Below are 27,745 nucleotides of genomic sequence, written 5' to 3' on the forward strand. Positions count from 1 at the left end.
CAAAAGGCTGATAAATATGGAACTGTGTATATTCAGAAATAATTACCTAGGATTCTTTCCTGAAATTTAAAGAATAAAGAGTTCTCAAACCTTGAGAATTTTATTTAAGAAGGACAGCTATGAAGTAGATAATATCTAATCATTGTCAATAGTGCAGTTTTTTTTTTAAGTGTATTGATTTATATTAAATGTAAAGGATACTTGCCCTTGGAAGCTAAGATTTTGTCACGGTTATTTTTAGTAAAATTCAGGGACAGGTCACGGGCAATAAAGAAAAATTAACAGAAACCGTGATCTATCTGTGACCTTTACTAAAAATCTGTGACAAAATGGGGATCTGCAGGTCCCCACGCTGCCTGCAGCGGGGCAGAAGCTCTGGGGCCCCCCACCTGGGTTGTTTATTGGAGCTCCAGAGTCCCCTGCAGCCCATGGCTGGGAGCAGTGAGGTACTCCTCCCACCTGCAGATCCAGGGGTTCCCCGCTGGCTGCAGGGGCCGGGAGCTCTGGCGGCCCCCACCCCGCACAGCTCTGGGGGCTCCACAGTTCTGGCAGCTGTGGGGTACCCCCACCACCTGTGGCAGGTTGGAGCTCCGGGAGCTGCAAGAGGCGGCAGGGGTATCCCGCAGCTCCTGGCCCCCATGTGCGGCTGCGGATCCTGCAGCTCCCAAGCCCCACAGGCTGAATTCACAGAGGTCGCTGGAAGTCATGGATTCTGTGACTTCCATGACCTCCATGACTAAATCGTAGCCTTAATCATGGTTTCTTATACTAGTTTCAGTTTTGATCCACTACCAGTGGAGACAAACGTGTAGCACTGCATCTTGTAAAATTCTTTGAACACTTAAAAAAAACTAATTTTGCTTTCTGTTGAGTGGTCTGTTTATTTATATTTAAGGAATTTGTGCACTAGTGGTTTAGAATAAACTCCCAAGAAGTTTACACACTTATAGTGAAGTTAGCATTTTTGGGGTTTAAACAACAAGAACTTATTTTAATTTCCTGAGCCAGTCAGACACACAAACATTCATCAGTTGTGGGCTTTCAAAATATAGAAATACTAGAATTGCTTTAGTGAACATTTTCATAGCTTATATCAGGTACTTAGCACTTGGGAGTGTACTTTCAGATACAGCTAGTTACAAAAGATATACAAAAAATAATCTTTCCATTCATCTTAATTACTGCGCATTTGTGCTTTTTGCTTACATCCTGTTAAGTGAGAGTCTGTCTGATGTCCAGTATGTTTGAACATAATTTACTCTGTTTTTACAGTTTGAATACCGACCTGTGATAGCAGAAAGTGTCCAAACCCAACAATTAAGGCATATGGGATTATCTAGAGAGTGGGGTATTTTTTTCTATTAGTTTGTGATATAAAATCTTAACTTATTTTGTGATTACAGAGGTCAGCAGATGGGTCAAGTCCAGAAGATGGAGAAGGTAAGAAAGTATTTTAGTTATTTTAGATCACTAGTTGCTGTCTAATCAGAATTTTGTCTGTTTTATCTCTTAAATCCTTTATCTCTACAGAATCTGACCGTGAGGATGGGAGTTACTGTCCTCCTGTAAAACGTGAAAGAACTTCATCTTTAACGCAGTTCCCTCCTTCACAGACAGGTAAAGGGTTTTCTAATTCTTTTACAGCAAGAAAATAAGGGAGAAGATGTACTTCCTTGGTTTCTGTCTAATTCTCCAGTTCTGCCATCATCTTCCATGCTGTGGACAGACTATCTAAAGTGGAGGGCGAGCAGATCCTCTTTCCTTTAAATTGTGCTGCTTTTGCCTCTGCCTTCACTCGTGAACCTACGTCTCATCCACATCACTGCCACAACTGAAGCAAGACAGTGAGGAATGTGGGCTTAAATCAGTAGACAAAGCAGGGATATTAAACAACTTTCTTTACTCATAGATTCATAGATTCATAGATTAAGGCCAGGAAAGATTATTGTGATCATCTAGTCTGACCTCTTGCATAACACAGACCATAAAATTTCACTCAGTAATTCCTGCATCAAATCCATAACTTCTGGTTCAGCTAGACAGAATCATTTAGAAAGACATGCAATTTTGATTCAAAGAAAGTGCATCTTATTTCTAGTCTGAATTTGTCTAGCTTAAGCTTCCAACCATTGGATCTTGTTGTATCTTTGTCTGTTAGATACAGTACAAACTATATCTATTGAAACCTTTTCTACTGTTCATAGACTTATCAAGCCAACCCATAACTAATCTTAGATAAAATAAATAGTGACCTTTTTTAGTTTCTCACAGTAAAGCAAGTTTCCAGGCCTTGGATCATTATTTCTGTCATTGTGGATAACACCGTCACTTAGGCCTGTAATTGGGGCGTCATCTTTGTCTCTCGATCCACACTTCCAGGCAGTGTCCAAGTCTTGCTGCTAAAGTTTCCAAGATTCAGCCTTTTCTTTCTGTCTAGACCATCAAGGCTCTTGTTCAGGCATTTTCATCTGCCTTGACTACTAGTCTCTTCTCTGGCCATGAAACCAGCCACAGCATTCTATTCAAGTCTATTCAAAATGCTGCTACTGGGTTCACCTTCCTGGTACATCACCTCCCTCTGTGCCTCTCTACAGGCTCCACCTCCTCCACTGCTTCAAACAGAATCCTTGCTTTTTAAGACTCTTCACCATTTAGTCCCACCCTTTCCTTCAGATCTATTAACTTATCAAACTGTTGACTTTGCCATCACTGGCATGATGAAGGTGATCTTCATCACTTGCCTGTCTACTGCTCCCTCCAGCATCTACCAACTCTCTTACACTGTTCCCCATACATTGGTGGGGGGGGGGCACACTCCCCAATACAAATGGTAAAGCTGCCAAATTTTCCCTCAAGTTGCTCCTTAATCTGTCTACTTCTGTGATGTTTCCAAATCAGTGCCAGCTAGCATTAGTTAAGCAAGAGATGAGCTGAGACTTCAGTTTTTTTGCTAATTTGTTTTTCTTGTTATTCCACCCAGTTTGTATTCTCCACTGTCATGTCCTGTCTGACATCTAGCCTGTAAGTTCTTTATTTTCTGTCTGTACAGTACTTGCATGATGGGGCGCTGTTAATTATCTGTACTACAGCAGAACCTAGGAACCCCAATCAAGGATCAATCATGTTGTAGGTTCCCTGAAAGCCTTGGTGATAGCTGTTTAGTTTCATACAGTGTAAGGCTAGAAGGGACCATTAGACAACCTAGTCTGCCCTTCTCTAGATCATAGGCCATTAAAATTCACCCAGTTGTTCCTATTCTTAGCCCTAAAACTTCAGTTAGTCTAAAATATCCAGGACTCAGATTAAACAGTGAAGAGAACGAGAGAGACCAAGGTTTCCACCAATGCCTGAGGTCCCTGCAACGGCCAGATGATGATGTCCAGATGATCCTAGCAGGTGAACTATGCCCCATGCTTCAGAGGAAGTTGAAACCCTCCAAGGTCCCTGCCAGTCTGAACTGAGGGCAAACGTTTTCCCAACCCCAAATCTGGCCATCAGTATGGCCCTGAGCATGGGACACCAGCCATTCTTCTAAGAAAGAGGAAAGCGTGAACATAAGAATATAAGGATGGCCGTACTGGGTCAGACCAAAGGTCCATCCAGCCCAGTATCCTGTCTACCGACAGTAGCCAATGCTAGGTGCCCTACAGGGAGTGAATCTAACAGGTAATGATCAAGTGAGCTCTCTCCTGCTGTCCATCACCACCCTCTGACAAACAGAGGCTAGGGACACCATTCCTTACCCATCCTGGCTAATAGCCATTAATGGACTTAACCTCCATGAATTTATCCAGTTCTCTTTTAAACCCGGTTATAGTCCTAGCCTTCACAACCTCCTCAGGCAAGGAGTTCCAGAAGTTGACTGTGTGCTGTGTGAAGAAGAACTTGTTTGTATTTGTTTTAAACCTTCTGCCCATTAATTTCATTTGGTGGACCCTAGTTTTTATATTATGGGAACAAGTAAATAACTTTTCCTTATTCACTTTCTCCACATCACTCATGATTTTATATACCACTATCATATTCCCCCTTAGTCTCCTCTTTTCCAAGCTGAAAAGTCCTAGCCTCTTTAATCTCTCCTCATATGGGACCCGTTCCAAACCCCTAATCATTTTAGTTTCCCTTCTCTGAACCTTTTCTAATGCCAGTATATCTTTTTTGAGATGAGGAGACCACATCTGAACGCAGTATTCAAGATGTGGGAGTACCATGGATTTATATAAGGGCAATAAGATATTCTCCATCTTATTCTCTATCCCCTTTTTAATGATTCCTAACATCCTGTTTGCTTTTTTGACTGCCGCTGCACACTGCGTGGACGTCTTCAGAGAACTATCCACGATGATTCCCAAGATCTTTTTCCTGATTCGTTGTAGCTAAATTAGCCCCCATCATATTATATGTATAGTTGGGGTTATTTTTTCCAATGTGCGTTACTTTACATTTATCCACATTAAATTTCATTTTCCATTTTGTTGCCCAATCACTTAGTTTTGTGAGATCTTTTTGAAGTTCTTCACAGTCTGCTTTGGTCTTCACTATCTTGAGCAGTTTAGTATCATCTGCAAACTTTGCCACCTCACTTTTTACCCCTTTCTCCAGATCATTTATGAATAAGTTGAATAGGATTGGTCCTAGGACTGACCCTTGGGGAACACCACTGGTTACCCCTCTCCATTCTGAAAATTTACCATTTATTCCTACCCTTTGTTCCCTGTCTTTTAACCAGTTCTCAATCCATGAAAAGATCTTCCCTCTTATCCCATGACAACTTAATTTACATAAGAGCCTTTGGTGAGGGAACTTGTCAAAGGCTTTCTGGAAATCTAAGTACACTACGTCCACTGGATCCCCCTTGTCCACATGTTTGTTGACCCCTTCAAAGAACTCTTAATAGATTAGTAAGACACGATTTCCTTTTACAGAAACTATGTTGACTTTTGCCCAACAATTTATGTTCTTCTCTGTGTCTGACAATTTTATTCTTTACTATTGTTTCAACTAATTTGCCCGGTACTGATGTTAGACTTACCGGGCAAATTAGTTGATGTCTGTAATTGCCGGGATTACCTCTAGAGCCCTTTTAAAATATTGGCGTTACATTAGCTATCTTCCAGTCATTGGGTACAGACGCCAATTTAAAGGACAGGTTACAAACCATAGTTAAGTAACAGAGCGGTAGCCGTGTTAGTCTGAATCTGTAAAAAGCAACAGAGGGTCCTGTGGCACCTTTAAGACTAAGAGAAGTATTGGGGCATAAGCTTTCGTGGGTGAATCTTGCGTCTGATGAAGTGGGCATTCACCCACGAAAGCTTATGCTCCAATACTTCTGTTAGTCTTCAAGGTGCCACAGGACCCTCTGTTGCTTAAACCATAGTTAGTAGATCTGCAATTTCACATTTGAGTTCTTCAAAGCATGAAAGCACTGATCCATCCCATTCAGTGTCTCCTCTCAAGTTGTGGACAGTCTCTAATGTTTCAGCGGGAAGTGTGTATGTGGGAGTGGCGGACAGAAGAACTATTCTGCTGACTCAGATTTGAGCCCCAGGCAAGATTAGGTTCAATCTTTGCTGTGCTTTGTCTGAGCACCTCTCTGCTGGTAACCTTCATCACAGTGCCCATTAAATGGAAGTACATTTGAAGATGAAAGCTTGGCACTAGACCCATGGTCACTGGCACGGGGCACAATAGTCTCTTGGGCACATAGAGCATCAATTCACAAGGAGTCATCACTGGTCAGTCCTACGACATGTAAAATTTATAACTCGTTCGCTCTTAGATGATTCACCCGGGTGGCTATTAATGAAGAGACACTGCTTGGAGGCATTGCCTCATTGAGTTTGTCATTTATTTGAAATCCTACTAAAATGGAGTAACAGCAACTCCCCTCCCCCCAGTTTAATTAAGGAGAACCTATGCCCTGTGAGACATTTTGGTATTTAGCCTTTGTAGGATTTCTTATTCATATGATGGTGATTCTAACCTGGCCCTTGCAGTTACCCTTTAAGGCAGCGACTGTTCTTAATGTTTTCATTATTTGGGGAATGTCAGCCACTTGGCTAGTTCATTCTCCCCTCTCCAAAAGATACTCCAGAATAAACTAGCATATCAGCTTTATCAGCATTATGACTGGCACCTAACTGGAGGTGTCAGTGTCCGCTATTGTTAGTTGTTGGAGGGTAGTAACTTGTTGGCTTTCACTGACTGTGTGTTCACATTTCTCTATGGGAAGGACTGACTACTCAGATCTATCTTTTGAGAGGTGTTAGAATATCATTCCGCATCACAAGATCCAGCTGGTCTTTAATCATGCAACTGTATCACACATGGCTCAGCAAGATGAGACGCACGTGATCTCAAGCACCACAGGCTTGGCAGACACAGATTGTTTTACTCATGGAGCATCAGTTTTAACTGTACTCAGAGTACATGATCAGGTGATAGCAAATGTTTTTTGTATGACATTGTCAGTGGTGAATTCAGAAACACTGAATAGATACCCTATATTGTAGTAATCAGAATAATGACATTAGGACTTCCCTGCCTGGTGCAGACCAGTATCACATCTTCTCCAAGACTGGACCTCCAAATCCCACAAGTCATGAGAAATTACAGATTATACCTGGGAGGGAGAGCTCTAGCAGAGGGGATTCTTGGCCCAGAGTACTTGCTTATTATTGGCACAATGGGCATTTTATTATTGCTTTGAAGATAGGGAGTGTCCTGAATTCCTCAAAGATGGAGTTAATTTGAATGGCTCTCCAGATCATCAGTACTACTTATTGCTAGCGTTCAGAGAAGTCTGGAGAAGCCAACTTTGATGTGTTTGCCATCAGTGCTCTTCACATTAAAAACTCTTTAACAGAATCAGAGGTTGCGAGGACTCCATGTTCCAGCAGTCCCAGGGTGACCCAGATATGATATGATTCTACTCCAGCAGCCCCATGCTAATCCTGATAGGGATTTAGACTCAACCTGGCTTTTACCAAGATGAGTCTCTCAGCCGTGGTCTTGCATTCCATCCCAGTCAAGTAGCCTGCTGCCAGGTGACAGGGTCCAGGACTGGATCACCCAACGCCTGGTGAGGTAGGGTGAAAAGGTTTGTTGATTATAGTAATGGTTTGTGAATCTGCTTTGAGTCTCTTATCTAGTGAGCTTGGGTTTGTTGCATGGGCAGTTATTTTCTGGGAAATATTGATTTTAGACTTCACAAGAGGCAAGCATTAGATCTTCATAGTTGGACCAACCTGGTGCCAAATACTTTCTAAGATAAGGTGGTGCATTTAAATTCTCATAAATACTTCCCTTAAGCATTGTCTACATGGGAAAATTTACCGGTATAACTATACCAGTGTAATTATAGCACTGTAACTGCTGATATAACATAACCCCAAGTGTGGACACACTTTTTTGGGATGTGGAGTGCTTTTATTTCGTTAGCTTTGTCTCTTTGGAAGTAATTTAAGCTAAGTTTCAACTCTTTGTAAGACAGTTGACTGTTATGTTATCAAAAATTTTGTTCTTTGAGTAGTTGTCCCTATGGGTGCTCCCCTCCAGCTGTGTGCGCACACCCGTGTGCTTTTGATCAGAGGTTTTTGGTAGCAGTGTCCAGGTGGTCTGTCCCTGTGCTGCGATGAAAGAGTATATATGGGAGAACGGAGATATGCGACCACTCCAGTTCCTTCCTAACTGTCTGTGGCTAGAGATGGAGTGTTGTGGTCTGTTAGCTTTGAGTTCATCTAGCTTGCTTGTCTTTATTTTTTATTCTGTTTTATTGTATTAATTCCCTGCACACGTTGGGGTGCTTTGGGTGGTTCCCCTTTTTGTTTTTGTAGTTGGGGCCTCCTTTCTCCCCCCTGAGACCTTGGCCTCTCTTTGTCTGTGGCCTTTTTTAGAGGAGTGGGTAGGGTGGGTATGCCCAAAACTCCAGGCTTCAAACCCTGCCCGACCTTTAATAAGTCTTTTCCCCTCAGTGACTGACATTCCAGCTGCCTCTGCTGTCTCAGAGAGTCTCGCATTCCATCTGAGTGCAAGGTCTGCACTGGTTTTAAGAGCAGATCTAGGAAGCTGAAAGAAGACAGGCTCAAGTTACTCCTTATGGAACATTCCTTGAGATCTGCTACTGCCTCAGGGCCCAAGTACTCCCTTCTCACTCCCCACACCTGATACATTGGCCTCAGACAATCTGGGTGCCCCAGCAACTTCTGTGGTTCCAGCTTCAATAAGCAGAGACCTGTGGACAGCTTTAGAGACCCTGACATCTTTAAAAAAAAAAAAACAACAACACACACACACCCAAGGTCCTCCAGGAGAGAGCCTAGGAAGAGGGAGAAGTTGCCCCAGAAGTTGGGTAGCAAGGAGACCTAGTGTCCTAGTACGCATATTACCGAGGCTCCTATCCCCTCTGGTGCTCACCTCTCCATACCAGCAAAAAAGATTTACAGTATTTCACTCACCCAGAAATCTCTCAGTAAGCAGCCCAGCTTAGCACTGATGCTGGTCTTCCAGACACACAAACTCCTTGAGGAAGCCAGCTTCATCTCTGACCCTGACCCCACTTCTATGGGCCAGGCGCATAAGGATTGACTGATTGCCTGGCCTTACCATCCCCAGTATCTTCAGCTCCATTTTAACCAGCCACTCAGTGCCCTGCTTTGCCAGTGCTGACTAGATCCCTTGTGAAAGAGAACTTTCAAGTGTCTGAAGAACCTGACTGCCCTCTACTGAGAGGTACCAAGAGGGATCTTCTGCTGGTACAGTCTCACACTTTGATGACAACATGGCTACTGGGAATGACGCCTCTAGCCTCTTGCCCCACACTTGCACATTATAGAAACTGGATGATCCCTTCTGGGACTTGGAGATCTCTGTCCAAGATTCCACTACCTTTCCACTTTGACACCCTTTTCCCCTGCCCCTACTGAGATGGCTTTGTCTGGTTAAGACATCTCTCAGGATCAGGATAATGAAGGCACAGTGGTCAGGTGGGGTTCCAGGAGATGGTGGGAATGACAACCAAGGTGGTGAAGCTCCTTCCATCCTCTTCTGACACAGACACTGTCGCGGTAGCCAACTTTCCCTCCTCACCCCCCGCCAAGGTTTTCTTTTTGAGGACCCTGAAAAGGAACCATCATTAATTTGTGAACAAATTAGGCCTAATTTCCAACCAAATTTTGGTTAATTGATTTCTGGTTTCATGCTTGTTTACTAGGCATGACTTTAACAGTCCTTGAATTTTAGTAGTGGGCCTTTTGTTTAGACTAATTTAATCTTTTTGTCTTCATTTTTCACCTTTTCCCACCAACATGTGTTATAGGTTATTCTGACATTTTATGAACTTTCACTTTTCACATTTGCTCACAATTAGAGTAAATTTGTAGGCCCAATTATTACAACAGCACTCATAGGAACAATTGCTCAAAGGAGAAGGCTAGGTTATTTACTTTTATGGCAATTAGAGTTCTTTGAGATGTTTGTCCCTATGGGTGCTCCACTACCTGCCCTCCTTCCCCTCTACTTCAGAATCCTTGCCTCTGGCTGGATTTTGTGGTTTGAGAAGAAACTGGAGTGGCATCAATTCCATCCTCCCCAATGTGCCCTCAGATTAGAGCATAAGAATGTATAGGGTGCAGGTGCAGACCAAAAATCTCTTTTTGAAAGTACATGGGTGCATGCGCATCTGGGGTGGAGCACTTAGAGGGACAAAATCTCTCTAAGAACTCTAGTTATTGTATAAGTAAGTAACCCGTCCTTTCATAGATGTCTAATTGCATCTCTCCATGGTATGAGCCATTGTGTGTGGTACTGGGAAACTCCTCCTAGTCATAGGGCCTGCTCATTGCTTGCACTATCCAGAGTAGAGAATCTTTTGGCCAAGTCTGTGCTGCTGCAAGCATGGAGATGACCGTGTGCTTTTATGTGTGTTCTTCAAGCCACATTAGCTTGGCTTCAGTTTCTAGGATGAGTTCCTTATCAGACTATCAGTACAGTGATGATTGCTCTTCATTTGAGAGGATTCATTTTCTTCCACCATCTGGTGTTTTTGTTTCTTTCAGGATGTCTTTTTTCAGAAGCCTGACACTAAAAATGCGTGCCTCGTGGGAGTATATCTTAGCAATTGCCTTGCGATTGGTGTAGCTGTATGTGCTTTTTACATAGACATGAGTAAGAGATCTATTGAGCTACCTACTTGCCAAGGCTTTGTCTAGACTAGAATAAAAGGTGTGATGTTAAAGGGTGTTTGCTACAATATGCTAACAATTCTGAAAAGTAGTATAGATAAGGCACGTTGCATTTAACACATACTAAGCTGCTAGAGTTGAAACTTAGGCTCTCTTTTAGGCTTCAATTTAACCAGTTTAGCACGTGTTAAATTATTCACTGCTTGTCCACACTAGACTTTTCAAAAGTGTTGATTCAAACATGTTAGAATATTAAGCAAACATACCTCCCAATCCTAGTCTAGGTGGGACCCGACAGAGGAAATCCTGTATGTGGTGTCTTTAAAGAAGTAGATATTACTCTTCTGTTGCCAGCTTTGGAATTTCCTAACTTTTGAGTGCTTGACTTTTAACATCTTTTCCAGTTTGAAATTCACATGTTGATATATTCATAGCTTTTAAGGCCGGAAGTGACTGTTGCGACCAAGCAACTCTGACCTCCCAGAAGACAGGCCAGATAACTTCCATTAAGTAATTTTTGTTTGAACTAGAGCATATCTTTTAGAAAAAACCTCCAATCTTGACTTAAAAATTCAGTGATGGAGAATCCACCACGACCCTTGGTAAATTGTTCCAGTGGTTAATTACTCTCACTGTTAAATGTACACCTTATTTCCAGTCTGAATTTTTGTAGCTTCCACTTCCAGCCATTGGCTCTTGTTAGACCCTTCTCTGTTAGATCGAAGAGCCCATTATCAAATATTTATTCCCCATGTAGGTACGTGTAGATTGGAATTAAGTCGCCTCTTAGTCTTCTCTTTGTTAAGCCAAATAGATTGAGCTCCTGGAGTCTATTACTGTAAGGCATGTTTTTCAATCCTTTAATCATTCTTGTGGCTCTTCTCTGAACCCTCTCCAATTTATCAACATCCTTCTTAAATTGTGGACACCAGAACTGTACACGGTATTCCAGCAGCAGTTGCACCAGAGCAAATACAGAGGTAAAATAACCTCTCTACTTCTGCTTGAGATTCCCATTTATGCGTCCAAGGATTGCATTAGCCGTTTTGGCCACAGTGTTGGACTGGGAGCTCCTGTTCAGCTGATTACCTACCATGACCCCCCAAATCTTTTTCAGAGTCACTGCTTCCCAGGATTGAGGCCCCCATTGTGTAAGTATGGTCTACATTCTTTGTTCCTTGGTGTATACATTGACATTTAGCTGTATTAAAACACATATTGTTTGCTTGCGCCCAGTAGACCAAGTGATCCAGATTGCTCAGTATCAGTTACCTGTCCTCTTCATTATTTACCATTCACCCAATCTTTGTGTCATCTGCAAACTTTATCAGTGATGATTTTATATTTTCTTCCACCAGGTCATTGATAAAAAATGTTAAACAGCATAGGCCCAGGAACCGATCATTGCAGGACCCCACTAGAAACACACCCACTCAAGCGGTTTCTTAATCTGTTTAATGTGTGCTTTGTTAGTTTTATGTTGTTCTAGTTTTTTAATCAAAATGTCATGCAGTACTAAGTCAAATGCCTTTATAGAAGTCTAAGTATACATCAACACTATTATTTTTATCAACCAAATCTGTAATACCATCAAAAAATATTGTTAGAGTCTATTTTCCATTAAACTTATGTTGATTGGCATTAATTATGTGTTACCCTTGTTTAATTCTTTATTTGAGTTCAGTATCAGCTGATCCATTATTATATTGAAGGGCGGGACTTTACAATGAGGGAAACTAATCTCTTGTGTCTGTATGTGTGGTTTTTTTCTTAGTAACTTTTTTCTTGACTACAGTAACAAAGAACAATGTCTTTATGCCATCAAGCTTCTGTGAACCTTCTGCAGGAAATTCTGACTCAGAACCAGGTGAGCTTCCTAATCTCTTTGCCTTTTTCAGCAAGCTGTTATGCCTTGTGCTTGTGATCTAGAGTGGGCTAATTAACATTTTAAAATTAAGCCCTTAGATGAAAGAATGTAAATTAGCTGCTAAAATTCATCTCCCCTCATAAGTAGATTGTTTGTTTTTATCAGTCATTATAGATGGTTTGTTTTCTGGGGCTTGCAGATATAAACTGTTTATTTACAGTTCCCACTTTGCAATCCATCTGAACTTCAGGTGAAGTGGAATATGTCATTTTCCAGTATGTCATTGTTTTGTACAATGGAAGGTGGTATGATTCAGGTTTTGTATCTGTTACCCTACCAGCTTAATAGCCTGCTGTCATGTCAGCTGTATATGGTTACAAATATAACATAACCCACAAATCATACAAACATTTCATTACTGAAAATAGAATTTAATTTAGCCTTATGTGACTTTTTAAAATGTCTTTAGAAGATGGTTTTAATTTCACTTTTTTCTTTTCAGTGGATCAGACAGTTACCACAGCCCCAGTTCTTTCCTCCCTTTGGAACAAGGGACTCTGCCCACGTCTGCAATAACTTACAGCATGTGCTATCTTTAGCACTTGCCCAGCTGTAGAGTGGAAGCGTGTACACATGCACCCAAACAGTCTTCGGGCTTGGCTACACTGGCGCTTTACAGTGCTGCAACTTTCTTGCTCGGGGTGTGAAAAAACACCCACTGAGCGCAACCAGTTACAGCGCTGTAAAGCGTCAGTGTAAACAGTGCCCCAGCTAATCCCCTCATGGAGGTGGAGTACCTGCAGCACTGGGAGAGCTCTCTCCCAGCACTGGCACGCGACCACACTCGCACTTCAAAACGCTGCTGCGGGAGCGCTTTGAAGTTTTGAGTGTAGCCACGGCGTTTGTGGTCCAGTGCCATTTGAAATCACTCCCAATGAAGATTCTCAGACAAACACTACATCAAGATAGAGTTAAAATTGTGGTTACAGATTAGTAATTTTGACTAAAGGTTGTATTTATTCCTAAACTAAGACCTATAAACTCAGGAAATTCAGAGTTAATGGTACACTTGTAGGAAAACATTTTAAGATATGGCACATGTAAAATCTTAACTCTGTTCTTTAGTGACACCATTAAATAACCATAAAATTATGATAAATTTTTACGTGGTCATGGTCGTAGATTAGATATAACTGATGTTGAATTAGATTTTGTCTTCCATCTTCATGGGATCACTACAGGACATTCTTCAAATTTAGCCTATGCAGAAGATTTCAGTGAGTTTTAACTATATAGGAAATTTGAAGAGATAGTGTTACTCTGTTACTGAAACCATTCGAGATGAGACAAGGGCCTGAGGTGCTAAATTTCTTAAAGAACCCATTTTAAAATAATTAGTTTTGATTCATCAACTAACAAATTTACTTGCAAATTCTTAGTAAACTTATTCTGTACTCACAGTAAGTATTGGAGAAGATCAGTGTATTCTTTATTCATAACAGAGGTGTTGAATCCCTGCTTTAAGTACAAAACTGAATCTTAATGATGGAGCCCTCACCAGCTCCTCCATAGTAAAGAGCAGAATGAAACTTCTTAACACTTAACCCAACTCAAAAGCATAGGGTGACTTCTGCAACCTCCATAATACCCACTGCCCCATTAGCCTTATTGCTATGTTACTGTTTCTGTTGTACTTTCCTTCCCATTTGTCATACACAATTTGCAGAATGGTGAAGTGCAAAATCACAACAAATTGATCGTGGTAAACATCCATGCTGCCTTGCCCCCAACCCCCCTTTTGTACTTCTTCCCCTCAGAACACATGCATTTTTATAATTCTCTGAGGAGAACTAGATTCTTCTTTCAGTTAAGTATTAGAGGGGTAGCCGTGTTAGTCTGGATCTGTAAAAAACGACAGAGTCCTGTGGCACCTTATAGAGTGATGTATTGGAGCATAAGCTTTCGTGGGTGAATATATCTGATGAAGTGGGTATTCACCCACGAAAGCTTATGCTCCAATACGTCTGTTAGTCTATAAGGTGCCACGGGACTCTTTGTCGCTTCTTTCAGTTAATCTATTAAAAATTCTACTTGTGGTTACCAGCAAAGGTTCTTGCCATCTCTGTTGTCAGGCACTGCGGGTCTGGAACCCAGGCCTGCGGAGTTGTGTAGTGAGAGATTTACGCACTGTGCTGCAGTCAGTTGAAACTGCAGCTGATGCCCCACCACCAGATGTTACACCCACTGACTAGCTGCAGACTGCTGATTGGACACCACTTGGTATAAAGCTCCCTGTTCCTGTCCCACCACTTGTTCAAGCAACAACTCACGAGTACCGTTGCTGCCTAGAACTCCGACGTCAACTCCCTGCCTCTTTGCTTGGCTCCTACTCCTTGTTCCTGTCTCTTGCTATCTTGCCTTGCTCCTTGTTCCTTTTACCATACCTAGTTCCACACTCTTGCTATCATGTCCTGCTCCTAGTTCCTGTTTCCTTGCCCTGACCCCTGCTGCTGACTCCTCCTTTGACCCTAGGTGTGACTTCTGACTCCAATTCTGACTTAATTCTTGACATGGCTCTAAATTTGACCCTTGGTGTGATTTTGGATTCTGACTCTGGCTTTGATCTTCAGCATGATTCCCAATTATAACCCTGATTCCACCCCTTGTTCTGACCATTAGGTCAGACTGTTCTGTTAGAGACTCTAGCAGCTTGCTCAGATCCGCTTGGTCTTCTCCAGGACTCGCTGCTGAATCCTTGGACTAAGTATGGACACCTCCAGGGCGCTTGCCCCACTGTTGCCCCAGGGGCCTGTGAGTCTGCAGGAGCAGACTGCCCCTCTCTATAGGATGAAAACCTGAAACTGAGGGACCAAGCGCTACAGCTACAGATGAGAAATCGCTCCTTGCTGGAGCAAGCTCCAGCACTTGGAGCGGCTGTGGGTACCCACTTGTCTGCCCTTACGATGCCAGCTTGGTGGACCAGCCCCAGAGTCCCTCTGCTGGAAATATATAATGATGCCTACAATAAGTTTCATGGGTTCCTTACCTAGTGCAGACTTCTGTTTATGCTCCAGACCAAGGAGTATGTCACAATCAAGTAAATTGCGTCTAATGCCGAGTCTGCTTACTGGGATAGCACTGGCATAGGTCTCTCCCCTTCTAGAGCAGGATCACTCAATGTTGACCAACTGGGACTTATCTGTACAAGCGTTTGCTACTATTTTTCAATGACCCTCACAAATCCTGCATGACAGACTCTGCTGTATGAAAGCTTTGTCAAACTCTGGAGTCATAGAATCATTGAATATTAGGTTTGGAAGAGACCTCACGAGGTCATCTAGTCCAATCACCTGCTCAAAGCAGGACCAACACCAACTAAATTATCCCAGCCAGGGCTTTGTCAAGCCAGGCCTTAAAAACCTCTCAGGATGGAGATTCCACCACCTCCCTAGGTAACCCATTCCAGTGCTTCACCACCCTCCTAATGAAATAGTGTTTCCTAATATTCAACCTAGACTTCCCCCACTGCAACTTGAGACCATTGCTTCTTGTTTTGTCATCTGCCACCACAGAACAGCCTAGCTCCATCCTCTTTGGAACCCCCTTTCAGGTAGTTGAAAGCTGCTATCAAATCCCTTCTCACTCTTTTCTCTTCTGCAGACTAAATAAGCCCAGTTCCCTCAGCCTCTCCTCATAAGTCATGTGCCCCAGCCCTCTAATCATTTTCGTTGCTCTCCGCTGGACTCTCTCCAATTTGTCCATATCTCTTCTGTAGTGGGGGGACCAAAACTGGACGCAGTACTCCAGATGTGGCCTCACCAGTGTCAAATAGAGGAGAATAATCACTTCCCTCAATCTGCTCACAGTGCTCCTACTAATACAGCCCAATTTGCCGTTGGCCTTCTTGGCAACGAGGACACACTGCTGACTCCTATCCAGCTTCTCATCCACTGTAATCCCCAGGTCCTTTTCTGCAGAACTGATGCTTAGCCAGTCGGTCCCCAGCCTATAGCGGTGCATGAGATTCTTTCTTCCTAAGTGCAGGAGTCAGCCCCTTTTGTCACCCAGTTCATAGACTCATAGACTCATAGACTTTAAGGTCAGAAGGGACCATTATGATCATCTGGTCTGACCCCTTGCATGCTGCAGGCCATAAAACCGTCCCTACCCCTTCCCTGGACTCTGCCGTTGAAGTCCCCAATCCTGTGTTTTAGTGACTTCAATCGGCAGGGACCCTCCTGCTAGTGATCCCTGCCCCATGCTGCGGAGGAAGGCGAAAAACCTCCAGAGGCTCAGCCAATCTACCCTGGAGGAAAATTCCTTCCCGACCCCAAATATGGCGATCAGTAAGACCCCGAGCATATAGGCAAGAGTCTCCAGCCTGACCCCTGTTAGCCATTATACTATTTACCTACCATTGCTTGGTTTTCCTCGGCTACTATGTTTTACCATTAAACCATTCCCTCCATAAACTTATCTAACTTAATCTTAAAACCAGACAGGTCCGTCGCCCCCACCGTTTCCCTCGGAAGGCCGTTCCAGTATTTCACCCCTCTGACGGTCAGAAACCTTCGTCTGATTTCAAGCCTGAACTTCCCCACGGCCAGTTTATATCCATTGGTTCTCGTGTCCACATTAGTACTAAGCTGGAATAATTCCTCTCCCTCCCTTGTATTAATCCCTCTAATATATTTAAAGATAGCAATCATATCCCCCCTCAGCCTTCGCTTTGTCAGACTAAACAACCCAAGCTCCTCTAGTCTCCTTTCATACGACAGGTTTTCCATTCCTCTGATCATCCTAGTCGCCCTTCTCTGCACCCGTTCCAGTTTGAGTTCATCTTTTTTAAACATGGGAGACCAGAACTGCACACAGTACTCCAAATGAGGTCTCACCAGCGCCTTATACAACGGAAGCAGGACCTCCTTATCCCTACTAGATATACCTCGCCTAATGCATCCCAAGACAGCATTGGCTTTTTTCACCGCCACGTCACATTGTCGACTCATAGTCATCCTGCGGTCTACAAGGACCCCTAGGTCCTTCTCCTCTTCCGTTACTTCTAACCAATGCGTCCCCATCTTGTAACTAAAATTGTTTAGTCATCCCCAAATGCATCACCTTACACTTTTCACTATTAAATTTCATCCTATTTCTGATACTCCAATTCACAAGCTCATTCAAATCTCCCTGCAGAATATCCCTATCCTCCTCCGAATTTACAACGCCTCCCACCTTCGTATCATCCGCAAACTTTATCAGCCCACTCCTGCAATCTGTTCCGAGGTCAGTTATAAATAGATTAAATAAAATGGGTCCCAAAACTGAACCTTGAGGCACTCCACTAGTAACCTCCCTCCAACCTGACAGTTCACCCTTTAATACGACCCGCTGCATTCTCCCCATTAACCAATTCCTTATCCACCTCTGGATTTTCATATCGATCCCCATGTTTTTCAGTTTAACCAATAATTCCTCATGGGGTACAGTATCAAATGCTTTACTGAAATCCAGGTATATTAGGTCCACCGCATTTCCCTTATCTAATAAGTCCGTTACTTTCTCAAAGAAGGAGATCAGATTCGTTTGGCATGATCTGCCCTTCGTAAAACCATGTTGTAATTTATCGCAATTGCCATTAACCTCCAGGTCCTCAACTAGTTTCTCTTTCAGAATTTTCTCTAACACCTTGCACACTACAGATGTTAAACTAACAGGCCTGTAGTTACCCGGATCACTTTTTTTCCCTTTCTTGAAAATAGGAACCACATTAGCTATTCTCCAGTCTAATGGGACCACCCCCGAGTTTACAGATTCATTAAATATTATCGCTAATGGGCCTGCTATTTCCCGCGCCAATTCCCTCAATATTCTTGGATGAAGATCGTCCGAGTTCTGATGCTTGGCCATAGATACCGCCTGGAACATGGCCGCACTTCTCCAGCAGTTTTGGCATGGTCTTTGCGAAGAAACTGGAACGTAAAAGGGTTCTACCTACCTTCTGCACTTACCTAAGGCTCAAGCCCAAGCAAGCTCTGCCTCGTTTGAGTCCGTTCACACTAACACAGTACAGTCCCACCTATTCTCCGGTGAGTGAGAGTGTAGAAAACAGGAGACCCTCTGCTTCTATTGTGGAGGAGCAGGGCATGTGGTATCCACTGTTACGTGCTGTGGAATGTTGTTGCTGCTGCAGCATTGTTACTGTTTTTTGGAACTCCAATATCAGCTGCACTAGCAGACAGTGCCACATGTTAATTCAGAAGACCTTGATGTTACTCATAAAGAATGATCACAGGCTTGGTTCAGTGGCGAAGGCACTCAGCCAGGTTTATTGTTGCCGAAGCATGGTATTAGCGCCCTGACTGTGGTTACAGGTGCACTAACACATGCATGCCCATGACAATGGTACCCACTCAGTTAATGCACCAGGATGCACTAAGGGGAGGGATAGCTCAGTGGTTTGAGCATTGGCCTGCTAAACCCAGGGTTGTGAGTTCAGTCCTTGAGGGGGCCACTTAGGGATCTGGGGCAAAATCAGTATTTGGTCCTGCTAGTGAAGGCAGGGGCCTGGACTCAATGACCTTTCAAGGTCCCTTCCAGCTCTAGGAGATAGGATATCTTCATTATTTTATTTATTTTATTTTATTTTTTCCCCCTTGGCTGTATAAAGGTGCCCCTCCTATTACTTCTGCTTTTATACATTGTTACAAACAAGTTATGTATTACATTCCTGACATCTTTAGTTACCGCCCATATCTTTATACCTGCTAGTTCAAACAAAATGTCCCTATCCATTATCCTGTCATCCTGCCCTTATCTTATTCGGGGTCACTGTGTTCCTTTATCTTCACGTAAGAATGGGTTAACTGATGTTACTTGAGAGCTCTAGGTGTTCCTGTAGCATCCTGTCAGGTCAGGAATGTGCTTACTTGCTGTTAGCTAATACCTGGGTCATTGTTATTTTGCCAAGGCCAGGCCTACTCTGGTTCACAGTCTTGGTTCACACTGTTAGTTATGCCTAGGCCTTTAGCAAGTCCTACATCCACGTGCCCTGTCAAAACCCCTGCTAACCTGATGATAGGGAAAAGAATACCCCCACACCCAATCAGGGTTCCCAGCCTGCGTACCATGATGGAGAAACCCTGGGACTGTTAAACCAGGAATTCTTCATTTCCAGTTCTACATATTCCCCTGCACCTGTGGATCTTGCAGGTCAAGCAGGCCTTCCCCATGGTATGGGCCTTGATCAGTTCAGGATTGGGTGATAATTATATGGATTTTTCCATGGCCCAAGTTCTTGATCTTCCAGTACAACCCAAGGTTATCCCGGATCTTGTAGAAACAGTAGATGGGTCACCTTTGGGGTCTGGCCCAGTTACACAGGAAAGCACATCACTGAAAGTGGTGATTGGGGAACACCGGGAAGCTCTTCCTGGAGTAACGTCCCTACGGGTGCTCCACTTCAAGTTTGCATGCGCCGGGTGTGCTTTTGATTGGAGATTTTGGGTAGTGGTGCCTGTTCGGTCCGTGCATGCACTGCACCCTGCCTTGTGCTCTGCATCATGGCTATATGGAGCTGTGCGGGTGAACTGCCCTCAGTTTCTTTTGAACCACCACTGCCTGAGCCTGAGCCTTAGCAATGTCAGAGTTGAGGTTACCTCAGCTGTATTTTTTCTCTTTTCTACTAGTTAGTATTAGTACTTAGTGTTAGCTTTTATATTAATTATTGTAATTCTATAAAGTTAAAACACACACACAGTTATAGTTTTCACTGTAAGGATCATTGTCCTTTCTCCATTTTTTTCCTCCCCTCAGCGGAACTTAAATGCTTGGAAGGCATGCAACCAAGTCTTAAACACTACCTTTTGTGCTGGTAGGCAAGCCTGGTGAGTGGTGGGCATTCCTGGTTTGTCCATTGCCTTGAGGAGTCTCATGTTCCCTAAAAGTGTAATTTCTGCTTGCCATTAAAGTCAAGAGCCTGAAAGAATTGGGAACTTAAGCTATGTCTCCTCATGATGGAGAGTTTGCTCCGACCTGCTTCTGACCCCAGGGGGCCCTCCCCGTATAGTTGTCTCTGAGCAAGTTGACTGCCTCGACCTCCTTGGTGCAGCACTTCCCTAGAGCATTGAAGAGGAAGTCTCTGGAATCCTCTCAAAAGAACTCTAGGATGCAGTCTTCAAGCCCCCTTGGTAGTGAATTTACCTCAAAGGGACAGTCTCTGGTTCCGGCAACTACTTTGGCACGTACTGTTCTCCAACTGGGTACCCACGAGGCTTCAGGTTCCTCATATATCATGAGCACCAACAAGTCCAAGGACTCTTAAGGATTCTGGCTGTGGAAGATTTGTACCATCTGGTGATCGCAGCAGCATGGAGAAGACCATCTCTTCTAAACTGGTACTGACATCGTTTGGTCTTCTGTGGTGACAAAGTTCTAGTCACCAAGGACATGGTAGACTAACACCTACTGGTCATTCATTGGAGCGCATAAGACCTTCGATACCTTCATCTCCTTCTTCCATGGTTACTTCTGTCCAGGCGACCTGCTCAGTACTGACCATTGTTTCGGTAGTGCAAGAGTTTCGATTCCCTCAGGATTTACCAGTAATAGAGACACCTGAATCTCCTTTATTTGGCACTGACCCATTCTTGGTAGCAAGAACCTCTCAATCCCTGGAGGTTCACCTAGTGCTGACGGACTCTCCACCTATCTTTACAGGTGTCCCACCCATACCTAGTGATGATGATGAGGAAGATGATGTGGACTTCTCATCAGTTTCCCAGATTTTCATCCAGGGCTCTCCCTTCCATTATCAGGGGACCTTCTTTTCTAAAAGCTACAAGGGAGTCAGAACATCCCCGTAAGAGACATCCTCATGCTCCATCCTGCAGGTATGAACACTCTTGGGTGCCTTCACCCATGCCGTATGCAACATCTCATTGGCCATACTGGGATCTCTGGGCAGTTTATCATTGACAATTCTCCAGGACCATTAGTGTGTCTCACCAGGAGAAGGGCAAACAATCCCCACTAGCCTCTTTCTTTACGGTGCCTGATCCACAGGACGAGACCTCTGAAGAGCAGGAAGCGATAGTGGACAAGGAGGTCATTCCAACATCTAATATCTCTTCCTCATCCCCAGATGAAGCTGTTACGCCTTCTCCACCATCCCTGGCTGATGACTTCAAATGGTTCCAAGACTTCACTGAAAGGATATCAGACTCCTTACAAATTCCACTTGAAGAGTCACCGCGTAAGCTGCTCAACATTCTGCATATGTCATCTTCCTGCATTGCACTACGTATTAACGGGGCTCTGCTAGACCTTGCAATAATAATTTGGCATACCCCTGCCACAATACAGCCTACATGTAAGAGGGTGGACAAAAAATATACTCCCTCTAACGACTTGGAATTTTTATTTTTGCATCCCTCCCCCATCTCCCTTGTGGTCAACACCATTAACAAATGTGGAAGACAGAACCATGCTGAATTGATTCCTTATGGCAAAAACCAAAAGCAGCGTTACTTATATGGCTGAACGTCTACTAAACTGACTACTCTACAATTTAGGATTGCCAGCTACAAAGACCTCATGATGAAAAACAGCCATACTAACTATGTGAAGTTTAATTCCTTTACTTAGTATCTTCCTCCAGAGAAGGTGGAACAATTTCAGGCACATTGCAGAGGGTCAGCTGATGGCCAGAACATCACTGCAGGACTCTCTGGATGCTGTGATACAGCCGCTCGTTGTGTTTCTGTGGCAGTAATCATGAGGAGGGCTCCTGACTTCCGCTCTCGGGATTTCTTAAGGAAATACAGCTGAGGCCCTTCCTTTTGATGGATCGATGCTGTTCGCAGATAAGACTGACTAGGTTCTACATACTTTAAAAGACATGTGTTCTCTGGGAATCTACACCCCTTCACAAAAAAAGAAAGTTTAATAAGTCCCAGACTGAATGGGACGAGATCTCTTTTGACAGGGTGGTTGAGGTGCTGAGTTACCATCACCACTCAGACTTGCTGCAACAATCTGCATGTCTCCATCACCTCAGAGACTTCCTTTCTCACTTATGCTGGGCTTGGGGACATATAACTATGGACAAGTGGGTTTTGGAGATCATTTCAACAGGATAAGCCATCCACTTTACTTCCCTCCTGCCATCCCACCCCCCGTTCCCTGTCCTTTTTCAGGCACCCGTCTCAGGAATACCTTCTATGACAGGAAATACAACCCCTCCTGAACTTGGGTGGTATAGAATCACTTCCTATGCAACACAGAGGGAAGGGTTTTTATTCCAAGTACTTTTCAGGTTCCGAAAAATAACAGCGGATGGACACCCATTTTAGATCTAAGATTATTCAACAGATTTGTAAATATTCAGAAGTTCAAGATGGTAACCCTTGCAGCAGCAATTCCATCACTGGATTAAGGGGATTGGTTCTCAACATACAAGATTCTTACTTTCATATAGCGATTTACCCCTTCCACAGAAGATTCCTATGCTTCACTTTGAATCAAGAACATTTTCAGTACAGGTGCTCCCATTTGGTCTCTCCTTTGTGCCCAGAGTATTCTCAAAAGTTCTCTTAGTGGTGGCTGCTTCTCTGTGCAGACAAGAAATTCTGATATTCCCATATCTCAGTGATTGGCTGCTCAAGGGATGGTTCTACAGCAAAGCCCGGCTTGTCATTCAGAGGGCCATAGACCTATTTCTCTGACTGGGATTACTATTAAAGATACAAAAGTCCACCTTAACCTTAGTGCAAAGTTTGGAGTTCATAGGAGCTTACCTTGGTACCAGCCAAGGCATACCTCCCTTTGCAGAGGTTCGCAGCCCTAGCCAATTTAGTCACTACAGTCCAGATCAGCCCCCAAATACCCATGGGAAATTGTCTCCAGCTGTTGGGCCATAGAGCAACTGGTAGTTCTATAACATGCAAGACTTCACATGCGTTGCCTCCCAGGGCGGCTAAGAACTGTTTATTTGGTGAACAAACAGAGTTTGAATAAACTAGTCTTGACGCCTGTGGGTGTGAAAAGATCTCTCAACTGGTTGAAGGACCCTCACAACATCTGCACAGGGGGATACCCTTTGCTCAACCTTCTCTAATGTTACTACTAATGATAGATGCATGCCTACTGAGATGGGGAACCCATCTAGGCACTCTGACTTCTTAAGGCAGGTGGTAACCTCTTGAGACCACTTTACACATAAACCTCCTGGAACTTATGGCAGTCAGGAATGCCTGTTTCCATTTTCTGTTGCTAATCATGGACTGCTGCTAAGCATGAGGATCACAACATGTCATGCATGTTTTGTATCAACTGTCAGAGCTGCGAGGTTGCTCTCCCTCTGCTCCAAAGCAGTAAGACTGAAATTGGTGCATTCAAAATCATGTCAGCGTCTCAACAGCTTATCTTTCGGGCATGCAAAACATCACCACAGAAATGCTGAGTAGGTGCTTCACGCAGGATCACGAATCGGAGATAGATCCCTTTACTCTGCCATATATTTTGATGTTGGGGCTTCCCAGAAATAGACCTATTTGCCATGGCCAAAACCAAAAAATGCTTCCAGTTCTGCTCAAGAGAAGGAATGGGTCACTGCTTCTTGGGAGATGCCTTTCTCCTTCCTAGGCGTTAAGGTCTCCTGTATGCATTCCCTCCAACTCCTCTGATCTGCAGGGAGCTGATCAAAATAAGAAAGGACAAGGACAGGGTTCTTTTGGTGGTCCCCACGTGGCCAAAACCGACATGGTTCCCTTACCTCATCCAGCTCACTGTCAACTGATCACCTTACAATCTGTCTCTCATCTTCTCTCTCAGGACAGTGGTCAAAGTCTTCATCCCAGCCTTGGGGTTCTTCAAGAAACAGCCTGTTCTGAAGAAGTAAGAAGAGTATTACATAGAAAACAGTCCACTTGTAATAATTACCTGCAGAAGTGGATGAGATTCAGCCACTGGTGTGATCTAAGACATCTTTCACCTGTGTCCACTCTGCTTTCAGATATACTTGATTACATCCTAGAACTGCAAAAGACAGAGTTGTCTCTGAGCTCCATTAAAGTGCACTTGGTAGCTCTTATGGCCTTTTGTTTTTCATTTTTTTTTTTTATATCGGAACTACCCGAATCTGAAGGGCATAACACAATACTGACTATCATGGACCAACTCACCAACATGGCCCATTTTGTACCATGCGTGTGTCTCCTGACTGCGGAAACTACCGCATGCCTTCTAATTACACACATGTTCTACCTTCATGGCTTTCCCAGCCATCTTACAATGGACTGTGGCTCCCAGTTTATATCCAGGTTTTGTATTCAAGATGTCAAGCCCCATGCATCCACCGCCCATCACCCCCAGTTGGACAGCTGGTCACAATGCATCAACTAGGAGCTCAAACAGCTCGAACCTGTACCGCTTCTGAGCGACTGTCAAAATAACTGGACTGCATTACTTCTGCTTGCTGAATTCACTTATAACAATGCAAAACATGTCTCAGTCAGATCCAGTCCCTTCTAGTGTGGTTTTAATCCACGCTTCTACTCCTCTGCTCCCCCACCCACAACAGTTCCTGTTGCCTTCAGTCTTGTACAGGCCATTCATGAAACTCAAGCCAAGCTAAAAGAGCACTTGGAAGCAGCAAAGACGGCTTGCAGACGCCATGCTGACAAACACTGCCAAGAAGCCCTGCCTATAGAAGTAGGCCAGAAAGTGTGGCTGTCCACAAAATACCTGAATGCCAGCCGACCTTTGCATAAATTGTATAAGATGATCAATATGCAGGGCCTTTCTTCATGACTCGGTAGATCAATCTGGTGGCATTTGAATTACAGCTCCTTAGATCTTGGAAGATCCATCCAGTATTCCATGTCTCCCTCCTGAATTCTTTCCTTGACCATCCTTTCCCCTCGAGGTTCAAGTCTGAGACCATGAAAAGTACATAGTATGCAACACCCTGGATTCGCAAATGCCTGTAGTATCTGATCGGGGGGGGGCTATGGGCCTGAAGAATGCTCTTGGGAGCCAGCTCATCACATGCATGCCTCTGCAAAAGTACAGGCCTTCCACAGGGACCATCCTGAGACAGGGCAGTGGTATCAGATTACACAGGTCTTGAACCCAGGCCTGTAGGGTTGGTAAAGCTTTTACTTAGCCTCTGTGCCATTGCACTGCAGGGTCAGATGTGGGAAATAAAGCCAATGCCTCCTGTAGGCCTTGCTGGAGCCCTAGGCATAACTAACCGTATGGACTAAAGGCTATGAACTAGAGTAGGCCTGGCCTTGGCAGAATAGAACACACTAGGTATTAGTTAACCAATTAAGCACGTTTTAAACCTGGGAGGATAGTACAAAAACAGAGTTTTAAAGTAACTGCATAAACACATTTTTAGGAGATGGTACAGACACACACAAACCCCTTGTAAAATAAAAAGGAAATGATGGGAGAATGGATGAGAATGTTTTGTTTAAACTAGCAGGTACAGAATAATAATGAAAAGCATATAAAATACATAGGCATAGTTTCACTTCTATTTTGGGCGGGGAGGGAGGAGGGCAGGCGCAAGAGGCTTAATATGTATAGGTCTAACTTCTAGATTTACCGATTTGTTAGCAGTAGTTAAATTACAGTGTACTTTAAATAATGAACGTAAACTGTATTTGTGATTGCATCACCCTTATTTTGTTATTTTAACTATTTGCCATGTTTACCCATTACCACTTAAAAATCAACATTAGAATAAAAACAAATTCTTGAATGAACAGAACTGAGCACTTTCAAGTAACTCTGAATCATGTCTCCCTGATTTTAGAGATACATAAACATTATCTTAAAGATGAATACAGCATTTTTATATTATGTATAAGGAATAGTCTTTTTCCCTTTGGTTAGATGTTCTCGGATTTAGATAGGTCCATCAAATTATTTTACTCTAAGTTAAAACAGAATAATATTTTACTCAAGTTTAAAACTTGTAAAAGTCACAGTCAATTTTCCATAGGTGTTTTACATCTTCCCATAGAATCTAATAGAAAATGTTATCCCTGCGATAGGTTTTTAGAGTAATTTCTCAAGGTGCTTGATCTAATTCCTATTGACGTCAATACGAATCTTTGGCAAGGTCTACTCTACACACTTCCTGCAGTAAAACTACGTCACTCAGGGGTGTGAAAAATCCACATCTCTGAGCAACATAGTTATACTGACCCTAACTCTCTGTGTAGACAGCACTATGTTGGCGGGAGAGCTTCTCTCTCCCATCGGCTTAAAGCATCCTTCCCAGATGCGCTATAGCGGCACAGCTGAGCACTCACCTGGGTTGGAAAGCAGCTCAGCCGCCTGGTTCTTATTGAAAACAGTCCCAAGCTGTGCCGTGCAGAGCTCTCCTGCCCTCCCCTTACACAGTCCACGTGGAGAAACTGACCGGCAGACGCAGAGCGCCGTGTGTCACTGCCATGCCCCCTAATGGGGTGGGGGGGGGCGAGAAGCAGTGCCAGCTGCTCTGTGTCTGCCAGTCTGTTTCCCCTTGTGGGCTGTGCTGAGAGTCATCAGGAGCTGCTGTCTTGCCCTCCCCTTACATGGATCATGGAGGAGGGAACCGCCCAGCAGGCACAGAGCTCCTGGCATCACTGCTCCCCTCCCCCTGAACATTTCTCCTCAAGTAGGAAGCAGGACCAATTACAAGGGAGAAATCTGGGGGCCCCTCACACGTTGCCTCTGCATTGTATCCAGTTGGGGGGGGGAGTGCCCCCAATCTCCACCCATGATAAAATATAATACGTAACTTATTTGTATCATTGTATTAAAAAATAAAAGTCATAGAAGGAACATCTCTGCACTTGTCTAGGGGACAGCATCCTGATATGTTGATTGAACAGCATGCTACTGTGTCATGGGCATAAATGTTAGTGTACCTGTCACTCCTATGGGGAACTAGTACCATGCTTTGTCAGCCATTAACCTGGCCAAATGCCTTTGCCAGCAAACAAAACCTGTGGTCTTTCTTTATAAGTAACAGGGAGGTCTGCTAAATCAGCAAGCTGCACTCTGCTGGTGTAGCTAACACCAGAGCGCCAAGCCTCTCCAGCTGCAGCTCAGTAACAACACTGTAGCACCAGCAGCTCTCCACAGCAGGAGCAATACCCACCACCAGAGGTTACACCCACTGACTAGCAACAGACTGTTGATTGGACACCACCAGATATAAAGCTTCCTGTTCCTGTCCCACCTGTTCTCTGAGCAACTAGTTGCTAGGCCTGTTGCTGGCTAGACCCCTGAGATCAAGGCCTCTTACTTCTTGTTCCTGGCTCCTGCTACCTCGCCCTACTCCTTATTCCTGGTTCCTGCTTTCTCTCCCTCACCCCTGCTACTGACTCCATCTTTGACCCTTGGCATGACTTCTGATTCCAACTCTGTTTTAATCCTTGGAGTGGCTTTTTACTCTGATTTTGATTTTTGGTGTTACTCCTGGACTGCAGCCATGACTCCATTGCTAAGTCAGACCACCCCATTATGGTCCCTGACATCCAACAGCTGATTGTTCTGCCTTCATAATATGTCCTGCTCCTGGCAGCCTGGGGATACCGCCTTTCTCTGGGGGCTGATTGTGCAGTCACTCTACCAGCTCCTGGCAGGCTGACACTATTAAATCATTTTTTTTAATTGTCTCCTTTTAACTTGGCTGAAG

General features: G+C 43.8%; 1 protein-coding gene across 10 annotated transcripts in view; it reads left to right on the forward strand.

The window, feature by feature from the left end:
- RANBP3 (RAN binding protein 3) overlaps positions 1-27,745 on the forward strand; it is a 200,026-nt gene that overhangs the window by 67,007 nt on the left and 105,274 nt on the right. For all 10 annotated transcript variants that reach the window (XM_065578271.1, XM_008172811.4, XM_065578269.1 and 7 more), the window contains 3 exons: positions 1,404-1,440; positions 1,531-1,617; positions 11,977-12,048. In XM_065578271.1, the coding sequence (XP_065434343.1) occupies positions 1,404-1,440; positions 1,531-1,617; positions 11,977-12,048 (196 nt within the window). The remainder of the gene's footprint in view (positions 1-1,403; positions 1,441-1,530; positions 1,618-11,976; positions 12,049-27,745) is intronic.

This window comes from Chrysemys picta, chromosome 25 (genome assembly GCF_011386835.1).
Source record: "Chrysemys picta bellii isolate R12L10 chromosome 25, ASM1138683v2, whole genome shotgun sequence".
Classification (NCBI taxonomy): Eukaryota; Metazoa; Chordata; order Testudines; family Emydidae; genus Chrysemys; species Chrysemys picta.